Source organism: Adelges cooleyi, unplaced genomic scaffold (assembly GCF_023614345.1).
Source record: "Adelges cooleyi isolate 19-005CV unplaced genomic scaffold, UGA_ACOO_1.1 ACOO_flye_CR_arks_rails_tigmint_CR_PRNA_9, whole genome shotgun sequence".
In the NCBI taxonomy this organism is placed as follows: domain Eukaryota; kingdom Metazoa; phylum Arthropoda; class Insecta; order Hemiptera; family Adelgidae; genus Adelges; species Adelges cooleyi.
Genome location: NW_026096579.1, coordinates 8,906,826 through 8,923,681, shown reverse-complemented (window position 1 = coordinate 8,923,681; position 16,856 = coordinate 8,906,826). Strand labels below are relative to the sequence as shown.

Here is a 16,856-nt window from a genome sequence, read left to right as displayed (position 1 = left end):
TATTGTGTAAAAAGAGTATCGACACAGTAGAACGCGTCCAGGAGGAACGGACGTCATCCGTGCACGGCGAACGTAAACAAAAGATAATAAACTTTTCCCGTCACCATCTATTATAATAACACAAAGTTAGGCTATGCATATTTCGAGTGTATTTTTTTTTTCATACCCCCCTTCCATAATAGTAACATTTTATATAATATATATATATATATTACATATATTTCCCGGATACCAAAATAAATCACGTTCGCCGCCGCCGGTTTGCTTTCACAGAACAAGTCAAACACAGTACACTAACTTCGGCTGTTCACTCAACATATATTTTATCTTATACGAGTCGGGTCAAACCATAGTAAAGTATATTGAAGCCAACGTAATAATTGTACTAGAGACACTGACATCTATTATGTATTCCATTATCCACAAATTTTAACTTACTTTTTTTAATTGCTCGAGTAAGTCATTAAAATGCAAAATATTTTTGTGTAGAGTTACTAATTAAGCCGACACGGTCCACGCACAATATGTTTAGGTTACATTGTAAAGAGGGTCGACAGATTTCAAAAAAGTAACGTTTATACGTATTTATTATTTTTTATACCTACTTTTTTGGTGGTGGAAACCGACGTTTTTGGATAATAGGGGGAAAATCACCTGCTGGGTGGTCGGTTCTCCTCTCTCGACGTTTATCTCCCAAATAATAACAGTGATTATTGCATTGGCACGGACTATTGTTGTTTATTCGTGTAACCGATACTCAAAATAAACGATATCCTCAAAAACACAACCTTCTAAACACTATAATAATAATCATAAAAATCGACCGGTAACCACTTAATAATATCGTTTCGTTCCAACGCATGTTTCCGTTTTGTTCCACTCTAGACCACTCTTATTTATGAGCAAAAAAAGGAAGCTTACTTAAACGCAATATCAAATATACCACTTGACATAAATCAGAAAAAAAAATGCCTAACCGTTGCAATTAATGTACGACACTATTGGTCAAATGAATACGGCTTGCCGACGATGACTGGGATGTACTTATAAAATTACATAAGATTTATGACATTAGAATAGTTTTTCATATAAATGAAGCGTTATTTTGTCTTCAAATTAAATATCATTTATTTCCGATTATTTGTGAATATTTGCCATCCGTCGTTTATTTTTGTTATCTTTTATGAAGTATGTTTGAATTTTTTAATTATCTAAGACCCATAATTTTGTATTGGTGAATACAAAGTTATTTATTGTTGTTTTTTTTTATATTTCTTATTTAAGAAATGTATTTGAAACTATCACAGATAATTTTGTTTTATTTTTAAACGATAAATAGTCTTATTATATGTGATTAATTAAATGTTTAATTACACATACAGATAGGTATTTCTATTTGCACGCATTACTCTACTGCCACTCCACCTCCCATGCTACACTTTAAACTTAAATAACTTTAAAAGTAATTATCCAAAACTAGTTGTCGACCAGTCAAAATTTCCAGCAAATTATTCTCAATAAAATGGATATCTTGAATATTATAAAAATAAATGTAACAAAAGCAAAAATTAAAAAAAGTAAAATAGTTAAGTGCAATAAAAAACCGTAGAGCTTATAGCGCAGCAATTGAGTATAAATTAACTTTAAAAAAAAATCTTAAAAATATTCACCAGAACAAGTTTTTTTCAATTGTCTTATCTTTGTGGGACACCCTGTATACACTTATGTGTGTTAAGATATGTGAGTTTTGTTTTTTGCTACAAGTTTGCCATAACTATCCAAGCTATCATAAAAATAATATCAGACGCGTCGCCATTGTGGGCTTTTACAAGAAATAATGTTAAAAAAAACTCCGGGGTTTTTCCCAACTATTTATGGTTAGGATTAACTATAGGACGAGTGATCGTTGTGCACATAATATTATACTCACTTGGTTCAAGTCAGACGGGCTCCAAACTTGTATTTTTGAACTTTGTGGTCGACCTATAATGATGTGACGGCGGCGGCATAGGTGTTCTCTTCTATTCTATTGCGCGGTTTCATAACACACGGGAAGTTTTCACCCTTATCGACAGGTGCCGGCCGGCAAGTAAGTGCTTCCAAGTTTTCTCGAGAGCTCTTCTTCACTCTGCACAATATAATAAATCATCTGTCATAACAATGACGAACCACAAACAGCAACAGCCCTAATGAACCGAGTTTACACGCCGCGAGATGTTTTGACTGAAAGCAATCGGTCCATTATTTGTCTATCACAACCACCGCTCAGTCGTCTGACAATAAAACTCAGATGGCAAAAATGGGCTACTGAAAATGTTCAAAAAATCTAAAATAGCTGGAGTTATAGCCAAGTGAACTAGACAAATTTTTGTTTTTCTGTTATTTTGAAAATAAAAATGCTAAAACTTAATACGTTTCTTTCGGCTATTGAAATAAATAGTTTAAAAAAATGATTTACTAACAAATATTTACTTAATTTTACACAATACACATTTTGTAGAGAAATTTCTCGGCTACTTTAAATGTTTTACTACGTCCCATTGCATCTGTAACGTATAAATATCATGTCATAAACAGTTTTTATTTTTTAAATGTTTTAAGTTTTATAGAACGTTCACTGTCTGTATACATAATAACGCAATATGTAAAATTGTGACGGATTGTTTGAATGGGTAAAATGTGTTTTTCAAGTTATAATAATTGTATAATTCCTCTTGCTTATTTTTTTTTTATTCGATGGGTACGTTTTTTTCCCAGTAAAAACAACACAAAATACTTGTTTACAAAAAAATATATAATGATTTACTTACATTATAACATATATACATATATATATATACATATATAGATAGTATAAATTATATTGTACATTCGACATCTTCCTTTGTCACGGAAAACCGTATGTATGTATGTATGTATATATATATATTTTTTTTTAATGTATGTACACCTAAAGAATAAACGAATAAACAACGAAACAAAATAATATTAGATTACCGTTTTACTTATAAATTTATAAATATTTATAATAATAATAATATATTATTAATACTATTTACAATCGAATGATGTGAACTGTGAACTGCGGTGGGTTTCAAAAAATAATCCAACGTAGGCGAGCAGTAATATTTACGAATTAATATTTAAACCTAAATAAATATTATAAATTAAAAAAAAAAAAATTATCCAATGAGATTTAACAAAATTACACAAGATTACCGTTTGTTTACAAAGATCACACGTTTCTTCATATTTTAAACGCCAACATCAAATTATTAACAAAACAATTTTTTTTTCTTCAATAAACGATGCTAACATTTAATATTTAAACACATACACACCTCGCACCTTATAATAATAATAATAATAAATTAAAAATATAATATTTAATATCAACGACGCGGTATGTTTTGATACATAAAATATATCGCAACAACCTAATAATAAAAAAATTATAATATTTTTATTTACACAGTTTTCTTCTTCTTTTTTTTTGTGTGTTAGTTTTGTTTTGTTTTTATGATCAAAATATATAAACATTACAATACAATAAATTTTGTCTTACAAATAGAAAAATAATAAATAACTTGTTCACATCCTTTCGGTGTTTTCCTTTTTTTTTTTTTTTTACTATTATACATTATTATTATGTAACCGTGTATAAATTATTGCCACATAATTCGGATAGGGTGGTGTCTTCTTCTTCAACTCATGAGTTCGGTACCTTAAAAATACAAATAAATGTAAACTTATTTTATTTATTATAATAAAAACGCATAATATACAGTAACTATAGGGCCCATTGTGGCCATTTGGGGATAACTTGAAAAACGCTTTTTAGATAGGTACATTTTTATTGTATTTACCTTGCTAAGAATGATAAACACTTTTTAGGTGACTTCGTCAAAGCTTATACGACGACCAAGTTGAGTAAAAAAAAATAACGACTATGTTAAAACTACCGGAAATTCGGGAAGAGAAAGAGCTCTCGACTACTCGACTCGGACATTCCCTAAGTATACCTATATTTAAAATAATTGTAGGGCATTCCAAAAATCTCCTCGGTTATTGTAGAATATGCTTAACAGAAATTGTTAACAAAATTCTAGGCCTAAGTAGACGAGTCGAGCACCTTTAAATGGACGTGAGTAACGGTACTTAAAAAAAAAAAAACGTAAGACTTGGTCAAAAGATTGACACATATTTCTAATAGTATTTATACATGTTAAAGTTAGGCGACAGACATTATACCTCTTAATCTTTCTCTTTGAGTCTTACTATATCATTTTCCTCCCTTATTATAAGCATGCGCGAAACAACAAAAAAAAAAATTTACATGAAATCCATTAATTTTATATTGTTTAATAGAATAAACTCTTTAAGATTATATCCTTGAAACATTATTTTTAACCTATTAGCTTCCATGTGTCGTTAATTGCAACTATCTAATAATTTTTTCGGTTTTTAGCCTTTTTTTTGTTTTTGTCTTCCTAGTCTAATTAAAATGTCTTCATTACCGCGGCTCATACATTTCAACATACTATGATACATAAATAGGTCTTTTTTAAGATTCTTAAAAACTTTAGGCATATTATTTGCCTCACGCCGCCGACCGAGAAGACATATTTTGGCGGCAACGTTAGTTACACAGGTTAAGGTTGATTTTTTTAAGAAATTAACTATTTTAGTTTTATCATGTACAATAAATACGAGGTAGAAATTCAAGAACTAAGCGAATATTCGAACTTTACGAAACAAGAAGCTTTACTATCCATTAGAGACTGGTAGACTTTGGTCTATCTGTTATTCGCCTATCGTAGCGATATTCGAGTTCTCCGCCTGGTCCTTGCTCTCGACCAAAACCAACACACTGACCATCCAGGACCGTTATATAAATAATCAGATGCTACCGGAAATAACAGGGAACGATGATGATGATGATGATAATAATTGGGTATGATACACACCGGAGGCGACGACGACGACGATAATATTATATATACTTCTTTGCGGTAATTGCGGGCTGACCCACGCGACCATGTACCCGGTAACAAAAATTTCAATACGGACACAACAAGCAGCAGCAAAACCACCACCAAATATTTTTATTATTATTATTATTTACTCGTTGTGTGTTTTTCGGACTCGTGTGGTGTATAGTGAGTAACGACAGCGACAGTGGCCACGGCGATGACCACGATTCGTCATAGTTATGATAAAAATATAATAATAATAATAACATACACACTAAAACAAAATAACCGCGTCGAAACGCGATCACATTTAAATAATAACAGACCGTTGCACGGTTTGTAAAAAAAAATAATAATAATAATAAACGTGCCCGGATGTATACTTCCTTCGTACACGACGACGGCAGAAACTTGAGAAAACGGACTTGGCCATAAGACGTGTCCGCCGATGGCAAACGGTATCGAACGAGCAAGAGTCAGTTGCAATTCCATCGATTGTGCAAAAGACACAAGTTAACAATGTTAAATAATCATCTCTTCCCTTCAAAATCCATAAAGAAACGCCCAAAAATATTATTTTTTTTTAACAATTTATAACTTTTTCAAAAAAAATGTACAACAATATTTCCGAATGACATTGAATTATGAATATGTGTACTTCTGCCCACTGCTCTTACTCACCCTTCTCCTTTCTTTCCCTCACTTTTAGTAAAGATAAGTGAAAATACGGATTAAATCCATAAAATCATCTATTTTGGATTATATTTAATCTATATCCTAATATAATCTAATCCTATTCACAATAAATAATCTCTTATCAATAACCTCTTTCAGCTGAATCCGAACCCAGAACCATTTACAATTAAAACAAACATGCCAAAACGCCTCGAACTTAGGCAACCCTAACAACACTGCAGAAAATGATAAAATTCAGTAAAATAATAATTATTACTATGTATACACTATTTTTTTAAAAATAAATGACAATTTGAAATTACGCGTTATAAAGGAAAATCGCCAAGGGAAGCTCATTAAACGATAAAATGAAAGATTTAAAAAAATAATAATAATAATTCCACGACCAAACGGGTTTACGGGTCCGTGGACAATAATTGGAAGCGATAGCATCTTGATACGGTACTCGTATTATATCATATAGCAGTGCGTGTGAAAGGAGAAAAAAATCAAAACAAATGTTGTGAACACCGACTCAGGAAGCTGAGGGCATATCCGAATAGAAACAATATTAGCTCATCGCGTCCCCTAATAGTAAGTACAAATGAGTGTTGGAAACGCATTACAAACGTGTTCTCACATTCCATCATCTATCCGTCAGTCTGCGTACCATTAAAAAAAAAAAAATGTAAAAAAACGTTAACGTTTTACAAAGGACGTTCAATAATAGATTTGAATTTTTTTTTTTTAAAACAGTACGTATAACTTCAAGTAAACACACTCACCTTTAAAACCGGCTTCTTCCTCGACGACAAACTCCGGTAAATCTTCCGTGGGTTCGTCAAACTAAAAAAAAAAAATTAACAGTTTTTAAAGGTTCTAAAAAAATACATAATAAGGTTCAAATACATTTTTTTAGTAAAATTATATTCATTTTTGTTTTACAATGGTATTCTTCAAAACTCAAACGGTTTTTTAATCATATGATTTATTATTATATCAGTTGATTTTCAGTCTTTTATCAGCTGATTTTCTTATCAATTATTTAATAATTATCGATTTCCCCATTAATGGTACATTTAGTAGCTTATACAATAATCGGTTAAGAAGGAAAATGTAGGTTACTTTGACCAGACTACAAAAAAAACAAGCGAAACTACTTATTTTTAATGTATAAAAAATACCAGAGTTTATGAGCTATTTTGTACAAAAATAGAAAACTGTCTCGTTCTCGAATAAATGGTAAAAAAATAACTCATTCTTCTCAGACTAATTTTTTTTGCTAAATGATCATATAAAAAATAATATTAATACAACCGCCTTTTAATATGTTGACTGGGCAGACATTTAGCACATATATATATATATATATATATATATATATATTGAGAATCAAAACATCTTGCAAAAAGAAGGGTCGCATCCCAGATTTAAAATGATGGTCTTTCAGAGTTAATGCTTAAATTAATACCTATTTAATTGTTCGATTAGAATCAATCTTGATTGAATTGTGAAAACGTTAAATAGATTTTAAATTTTGACTTATTCGATCAAATAATTAATTGTTAGTAGAATATTTAAAACATTAAAATTTTAAAGTCAAACATCACGAATAAGAAAAGAAAATATTTCAATATACATGGTTTGAAAATAACATTGTGTAGCATAAAAAAAAATAGAAATTATATAAGGATAATGTAATTGGCGTGAAAAAAAACAATTTGAACTGTCACTCTTGCCAAAAAAAAAAAAAAACCCATTAGAATCATTACACCTAAAATGAATACAGGACAAACATTTTATTAAACTTATTATATTTTAACTATATACACAAACTCTACTTAAGCCGGTCGAGTAGTAACTAGTATTATTCGGATAATTTTAATTTTTTTTAACTTGGATGAAAATTGACTTGGCAATTGAAGTCAGTCGATAAAATCGATATCACAATAGAATCTATTATTAGCATTCCAATCTATGCTCGTCGACCTTAGTGGAAAAATTATTTTCATATACTTTTTTTTTCTATAATCCAAAGACGTCGTTAATTCAGAAATTTGCAAAATAATTATTCAAATAAACGGAAAAACGTAAGCCCACTTGTCTCAATAAAACCCTTAACCACAAAAGTAATACGTTATAGAGTAATATTTTTGTGGTTAAGGTTTATCAAAATATTTTGTTTTTTTCGAATAACTGTCTTGGACAATTTTCAAACTTTTTCTTACCATATTAGACATTTTTTTTTACAGACTATTAAACGCGGACCGCCAGAAGAAGTGTAGAAAAATATATAAACCACCCCGGCACTTGGTTAAACCTACATTATTTTACCCCCGTTTCGTCCTGAGCCACCCTCGCGCCGCTCCACACCATATAGACCGCATAATAATAATATTATAATTAAACACTATCATACCGACCGGCGGGTACACATGGCGCTGATGCGTGAACAATTTTGTTCTACACTTCATATATCACGAAACCGAGTCGAGGCGAGGCGAGGCAAAGCAAATGCACATGTGCATAATACACACACGTATATAGTATTATATTATTATGTATATACATATAAATAAATGGGTGACAAGTAAAGAAGTCGTGGGAACTAGCCTGGGGGTCTGATGGCCCAGATGTAGCCCTGCCTGTAGTTTTCATCATCGACACGCAGCATAAGATCTACATAAGACACACACAGAACATCTATATACACAGAAAAAGCGCAGCACGTGGTGTCGTTTCTGCTGTACACGCGCGATTTTATACCTTTTCGAAAAGGGCCAACGTCCTACCGAAAGCCGAACCTACCGCAGGGTAAACGGCCTCTCGACAAGTTACAAATCATCCAGCCAGACCCACAAATAAAAGAATTTCCTATAAAAAATAAAAATTTAACCGCCAACACACGCCGTTTAAATTGGCCTAAGGGACAAAACCGTCAAAATTGTGCTCGGAATCGCTTTAATACCTACCCATCTCCTAATACGCATAGGTGATGAAAACCGTAAGTTGTATAAAAAAAAACCCTTAGTCGGCGCCAATAAAATTCTAGACTAATTCAATAAAAAAAAAAAAGGCGGTGTTTAAAATATACATGTCATACTAAATATCGGATCGAGTTTTAGTGATCTCGGTCAAACTTTTAAATGTATTTGACGAAACTGCTTTATAATAACAATAAAAATACCTAATTAGTTAGTTAAAATTAATTAAGATCTACCGTTTGCGTACTATGATGAACTTCTTTCGAACAATGGTTCTTTCTTTTGAATATATATATATATATATATATATATATATATATATTTTAATATTAATAAGCTGTAGTAGTGTCACTGGACTCCTACACCAAGTCGTCCAGCTTTGTAAAAAAAAAACAATTGGCCATTTTACTTATTGTACATATTAACACAGATTGTAAATATCTCCAATAAAAAAAAAATATAAATAAATACATATTAGGGTGGCGTAGAAAAAAAATGTTTTTTTTTTGTTCCTCTATTGTTTGATATAATAATATATAAAATCTGAGCTCGTTTAATATGGTTTCATAGAAGTTTTAATTATTAAATATACGTTTTTTTATTATTTCCGTTTTATTATTTTACGTTTTTTATAAACGATAGAGTAACTTCATGGAATTCGAACAAAACTGTCAGATTCAGAGAATATTGAAAAGTTTTAGTTTTAGACAACGAATTGTGCAAATTAATAAAAACTGCCTATATATGTATATATAAGTATATTAATAAGTTTATGGCCGGAGTTTAGTTCAAAACACTACATTAAGATCGAAATATGTTCCAATGTGGTTAACTCGATTTATTTACTAGTTTACTTGATTTCACTCAGTCGTGTGTTGTTTTGTAATTGTTAACAAGAATATGTTTTATGGTTGGGGTTTCGATAAAATACACAGTTATAAACCATAAGCAAAATTTCAAAATGTATTTAAATTATATCAATTTGCAATGAAAATAAAAATCATAAGAGCGATAAGCAATTAATAATTACAACTGTAGTGTGATAATAAAATTCAATGACTCCAATACGAGTGAGAAAAATGGTTTAATAATAATTATAAATCAATCTATTTTTTTTCTCCGGTAATTAGCACACAATCGGCGTTTAATTTTTTTAGACATCAATCCTTTTTTTTAACGTTTATAAGGGAAATAAATACGCGTCAAAAGTCAATGATAAAAACATATAAAAATACAAGTGTAGCATTAATCATGTCGCTTTCTCATATTGCTGAACATTTAATGGCGCCTAACTCATAACATATGTAAACAAAATTGGATATCATTTTTTATTAACACAAAAATACTTCTTACGACCAGACATCATAATGCTAGTTACAAAAAAAAACGTTAAGTTTGGTTAGGTTACTAACCTACGGTTAGCCGTTTAGGAGAAAATCGCCCAGTATAAAAATATAGAATAACACAAACGGATTATGTAAATACAAGCTTATTAATTATGTTTTTGAACAAGGTGGCAGTTGACGACGGTAAGACGGTTGATACTATTATTATTATTGTGGACGAAGCAGGTGATGGCGAAAAAAAAAATACCAAAGTATAAATGGAGCACCAGGCAATTACTTGGGATTCCAAAGACCTAACCTGGTAATTCACGGAGCACGTGTCTCGGCTGTCCAGAAAAAAAATCAAGACCAAAAAAAAAAATCCTAAGTAAACACAGTTTGTTTCAATCGAAACCTATTCAGCTGCCGCCGACGTATAAACTCGATCATTATAGTGCCGGTTAGGACTGTTTTTGTTTTTTTAAACAATACTATTGAATATTTATTATTGTTATTATCATCATCATTATACATTAACAACATAGCGTTTGTTGCAGGTGAATCAGCGACGACGGCACTTACTCCTCCTTCGGTATATCAAAGTATGTTACTCGCAACAAGAAGAATATTATGCAAGTCATCTATTATAATACCGACCGTGATAAATTATTATTATTATTATTATTATCGACGACGGTTCAACTAGAATGCCCGGAACGTTTAACGACAACAGCGATACGGAATTTAAATTCTAGAAAAAAAATACAACCACTATCAAACATGTTCAATTTTTTTGATGAAAATCGAGTTATCGCCTGATTTTTAGTGTGCTAAAGTTGACTAAAGTTTTGTTATAATAACCGTGTTAAAAATGTCAGTCTTAAAAATGGTTATTTACTTAATAAGAGATAAGCCTCCCGAGTTGTTCATTAGACAAATTGTAATGTCGACTCGAATTTTATGCGTTGGAATTTTTAAATATTAATTTACTAGTTAAATTTCTAAGTTTTAACTAAGTTTACACACATTGTAACACATTTATTCTACGACAAAAATACAGCTTAATAGGATAAAATCAAATAATTTCTAAAATTTTCATACGTAATTTAATTAATAGTTACTTTTTTTAATTGTATTGCGAATACATTAGATGTTTCTGACAAAAATAAAATATTAAAACTGTAAACACTTTGTTATAGTTATAGTAAATGAGTATTACATGATATTTAATAATTTGAAAGATTATACTAAATAATGAAACTGATAGTTCATATTAAAAACGGTTAACGATGGGACAGAGTTTGATCTTCTTAAGAGTGTTTCAGCAAATTTCAGACTGACCACCACCAGCCATATCTGACATATCTATGTTAATATAATATCTGCGTTCTAAACGCAACCCAGTGCGGAAAGGAGATGAGGTTTTTTTAAATAAGAAAATTATGATAAGGTAATTGATTTTGTTTTTACTGCTAGCTCCTTCCCGGTTTTGCCCAGACAGTTTTTTGTAAAATCGCTTTCTTCTCTGCAATTAGCGCATTCTATTGTTATTATTACACCTCGTGTAAAAAGGGAACCGAATCGATAGGACTATTTTCGACCAAGGCGTGGAAAATAAATAAATCATTGGCTAACACAGCAGAAACGGTCGACATTCAATAAATACCCGACTCGGTCAGTTTTGAAGAGCTTAACTCCTCGTATCTGTGCTCGCCATTCACATTGGCCTAGTGAAATCCGTTTACCAGACGATGGCGAATATTCCTACAGACTTTGAATTTATGTATGCGTTCACCACATGATTTATTTCACACTTCAAAGTGTTTCAATTTACAAATCCTACACAATCGTAATGTTTTTTTTGATCGATAATAGTGTCTGACAAAAATATACAAAGTCACCACTCACTTTTGCTAAAATTAGCGAATCGGGAAGAATAGCAAGGTCGGCTAACGTGGCTTCGTTATTGCTCAACTGCACGCCTTCTGCAGTTTTCAGATGCTGATCATTGGGCATGACGTTGAACGCACTCATGATCTGCAAAAAAAAAAAACGTTACATTCACTTAAAAATTAACATTTTGTTACTCGCAAAATTAAATATATACACATAGTAAAAAAAGCCAGCACAGTGGGATGGGAGAGGTCTGAGATCTGCCTTCAGTTTTAATGTTCAGGTCTCAAAAAAGCTAAATAATCATAAAGTTTCCAGCCTATCTGTGAAAAAGGACATTTAATATTATTTTCATTTGTCAACATATATCGATAGTACTTGTGTAAAGAATTTTCCTTACAATTTTGGAATCAATTAAGACTATTAGGAGTTGAACAAAGAAAATGTGTAAATATGTAAGGTATTTTCTCGATTTTGAAAGGGGAACGGGTGAATTTTTAGAAGTTTTGGCCGAACATTTTTGGACCAACTAAGTACCTTTCAGGTACGATTACAAGAAAGTCTATTTAGACCTGCTACACGAAGAAATCGGTCGATCTATTTAAAAGATACCACAAGACTAGTTACAAAAAAAAAACACAATATTACTCAGCTCCACGTCGAAGCTAAAAAAGGCTTGATTAATATGCTATATGATAATATATAATACTGTATTAATGTCTAAGTTAGGGTTTTTTAGAAAACCTATATGATCTACTTGCCAAACTAGTCAAAGTATGTTAATACTAACAGAGTACTTAATACAATTATTAATTATGATTTGTTTTACACGAGTGTAAATCAAGTAGTGGAATTGCGAATTGAGGATTTAATATTTACTTTTTTTTTAATAGCACCTCAAAAAATGACTTTAAAATAATGAATCATGCAAAATTTTCTCACTGAAAAAGTTGGGGAGTTAAAAAATAATGGCAACTCTGTTCAACCGACCATTGATAAAACGAGCGCGAGGGAATTAGCGTTATAATGTCGTATGATAATAATATTAGCAGTTAAGGAAAATACACCTCGCTCGAACCCTTGGGGCAAGTGTCCGGCACTTTGCTGATGATTGATACTAATTCGCGGAGTTGGCCTTTTGGAGAAGTTGTTTGCGTTAATCGCCGCCGGTCGACTCCGAGGGCATTTGTCTAATAACCCGTCTGAGAGTGCTGCACGGCGGATAATTGGCTCGATTAAAGCCGATCTCTTGACCAAAAGGCCGTGAATTTTGATTTCTGAACCCCCTCCGCCCAAAATATATATGATCAGTCAACGTCACCGTGTCTGCGGTCAAGCGAGTCACAGGTGCAAAGTCTAAAGGCTAAGGGCGATTGTTGTTTGCTACACACGACAAATAATTCAGTCACCCATCAATATTGCCCCCCCCCTCCCAATAAGTTTTTTTCAAAATTTAAGTAAAATACCAAATTCGTTAAAGACAATATTAGTTTGAAGTAATCAAGCATTAATTAAAAGACGGCATGTTGTTATGCACTAGTTTCACAGAATTATAATAATTATACAGACTAGTTTACAGTAAGGAAAACAAAAATATTAAGATTTTTAGTAATATCTAGTCAGAATGAATAGTACTTTTTACATAAAGAATATGAGTAATTGTTCTAATTGAACACCCTTGATTTTAAATTATTTTTCTTGTAATTAATTTCTCGATTCAAAATCATTCCTACTTTATATTGTTATTAAGTAGTTTCACTATTAAAACATGTACAAACACTAAATTTTCCCCAAAACCTAAAATTATCGATTTAGATAATACGTTTTTCAATTTAATTGTGCATAGCAATTAAAAATGAACTTAAACATTTTAATAACAAAAATACGGATACTGCAAAAAATAGAAATATTTTTCGTGAAAAATAAAATTCTGCGCATTTTGTTGTTAGTGCGGGTGTTGAGATATGAGGGTTGAACTAGAAAAATCGCAACTCCAGGCGACAGGATACACTTCCCTCCCTCTCCCCCACCCACGAGTACGGGCCAAGCGTCGTGATGAAAAGTAGGATGAAAAATTAAACGACGTGGAATGGGGGGGGGGAGGGGTGAAAACCGTATGAATATAAATTTTCAACAATGTCGTTTTGTTATTTTCAAAGAATAGAAAAAAAACTTTTGTTGTGAAGTTTTGTGAGAAGAGAAAACACACAAAAAAAAAAGATAGGGTTACAGCAGTTATCCAGTGTCCGGCCAATTTAGTCCGGAGGAACCGCGGGGGTGATGGTAGTTGTGTACTCGGGCGGGGGGTGCAAGTTCACACTCTAACAAACAGTTACAGTTTCACGGGGGGCAGTTAATCACGTCCGCCCGGTGTCCGATACACTCTCCGGCTTATATACACACACACGCGCTATACAATGCCTTGTGTAAAACCTTTGAATTATGATTAAAGATATACGAGAGGAGATTTCGAGCGGCCAAGGGAAAGGGTGACTTCTTCGCAGTAAAAACCTATTCGGCGGCCTTAGGAGGGTTTCGCTGTCGGGGCCAGCACTTACGGTCATTTAACCCTCTCGCCTACAAACTTCACATCTGAATGTTTTAGATTAATAATAGAACGGTAAACTGTTTTTTGTCGCCCCGGCTCGGTCCGGCGGCGGCCCGACGTCATTAATATTTCCTCTCCGTTGCCCTATATATACACACACACACACACACACCACCACCAAAAGGTCCGAATAACAGTTGCGATAACGAATTTGACACGCTTAAGTACATGCCTACAGTGTGTGTGCATGACCAAATCCGTATCCCTCAAAACGGATTTGTCTCCCGGTTAGGTATAGCCCCCGACACTGTTGATAACGCGCAATTATACTAATTAAGACACGACGCCTTTTTGGCCGAGCAGCAATTACGACCGAAATCTTTGCTAGCCTTCCGGAAACAACAACAAGGCTAATATCCGTTTCCACCGGAAGTCAGCCACTTCCCAAAAAGACTAATAAATTTCCACCACAAAACCGTACAACTGCTAGTCTTCGATAAACGAGTAAACGTTTGGTATATATTTGAGAGATTTTTTCGAGTTAAAAATAATAACTGTGTATCAAACTTCTTTTTTTCGGAATTTGTCAAGAGGACGTTATACCGGAAGATTCATTTAACGTAAGATGCTCATTTATCAGAAAATTATTACAATTTTAAAGTTTTTCCTTTAGCTTCGATGCGGAGCTGAGAGGCTATTGATTTTTATATTTTTCAGAGCACTATCAATATTTGAAACTCATATGGGAGCGTAAAAACTTAATTATTTTTTTAATATAATAATAAATTGCTAAATATTTTGACTGATATTTTTAACCTCAGTGTCAAAAAGTCTAATATTTTAATTGTTGTTAATTAATGTGTTTCATTTATTTTAGGGGGTAATTAAGTTACTTATAGTTAGTGTAAACTTCCAGTTGTATGACTTATGTCGTTCTTGTAATGACCGATGTGAACGTTTCCCCTAAATGTCACTGTCCTTTGATTTCATTATAGTTGTTTTTGCTCTAAAACTATGGAACGAGTGAAATGTACTCTATGTTTCGATAAAAAAAAGGTTAAATCGCTGTCAAGAATGCTACAATAGTCAGATAAAAGAACTGAACTAAACATCATTACAAATATGTCAAATAATTTTAGGGTGAATTAATGTTATATATTTCTAGTTACAAACAGCTTGTTAAGTTATTTTTCTCCAAATTATGGCGAATATTTAATTAGAAATTACTACTGTAGAATCAATCTTTATTGGGCCAATTTCAATTTTTTTATGGGGGCTATAAGGTAGTTTTTTAATTTAAATATTAGGAAACCATTTCAAATCGATTAGGAATAGTAAAAAAATGAACAATTATAACACAATTTTAAAAACAGTTGTAGTGACATCGCGTTTAAATCTTTATTTGGCTCTTCCCTTAAGTAAAGCATGTAAACACACATCTTTATTGTTATTCTATTTATTATAGTAAGAATTTTAGTATTATTTGAGTAAATTTAGTCATTAGTTTATTTTTTTAGACATTTTGCCGTTGGTCATTTTAAAACGAAAAAAAAAAATGTAATCGCTGTAATATTATGTCCAACTTTGACCGACAGCTATCTGTCTGTGTCTGTCACTGAGAAACACAATAGATACGAGACTTGTTTGACAAGAGGCGCTTCTATATCATTTTTGCGTTGTTCAAAGACGGAAAACGATAACGACGACCGGGTTGTTGTTAATAGGTACGTTTATACCCGTGGACGGCAATCTTGTTGGCTACATGGTTTATGCGTTGTCGGGGGGAAATACCAATTTTAATGGCGGAGCGAGGACAAGTAGGTTCGAAAATCAACACAAAAGAAACATTACAACAGGCGGACGTTAAACTTAAACGGGTTATAACCAAAGGAATCGGCCCCGAGGCGTGTTGACCGCAGTTTTTTAATGACTCAATAGCCTGGTGGCGACGGCGATAAGATAATTTTTGCCCATAATCATCGCTGGCCACGGAGGACTAGGGCGCATAATAATAATGATCTACTCTATGATCAACAATTATTAGTATATAATATAATACCGAGAGACCGTGTGTTAAATAATATCGGCTAAACCCCATTTGTAAATCGTAAAACGAACAACACAATCGGAGAGGTGGAGCATTGTGGTCATACAATAATTTTAAATCTCAATTATCGTACATTTTATTTTATAGCGTCCACGATACACGACCAGCAAAGAAAAAACTTTTATAAACCTAACTTTTACTTCACAAAACATTAATACAAAGCGTACTAGGGTGGCTTTATTTTGGAATTTTTTGGTAAAATTTTAACGGAGATGCTCTCTAAATTGGTTCAAATGGGTAAAAACAAAAAGGTCCCAAGTTTCAGATCTTAATATCGATATTAACATGGATCTCGCGACACTTGTCTAATAAAAATTAGTTTTCAATAAAATTATGATTTTAACAAAGTAG

At 32.2% G+C, this 16,856-nt stretch overlaps 1 protein-coding gene across 2 annotated transcripts in view; it reads right to left on the bottom strand.

The window, feature by feature from the left end:
* Window positions 1-3,607: 3,607 nt before the first annotated feature.
* The window catches only part of LOC126846678 (ubiquitin carboxyl-terminal hydrolase 48-like), a 43,305-nt gene continuing 30,056 nt past the window's right edge, over window positions 3,608-16,856 (bottom strand). For both annotated transcript variants that reach the window (XM_050586398.1, XM_050586399.1), the window contains exons 16-18: window positions 11,866-11,994; window positions 6,434-6,494; window positions 3,608-3,724 (exon numbers count right to left, since the gene is read on the bottom strand). In XM_050586398.1, the coding sequence (XP_050442355.1) occupies window positions 3,705-3,724; window positions 6,434-6,494; window positions 11,866-11,994 (210 nt within the window). In that variant the 3' untranslated portion in view covers window positions 3,608-3,704. The remainder of the gene's footprint in view (window positions 3,725-6,433; window positions 6,495-11,865; window positions 11,995-16,856) is intronic.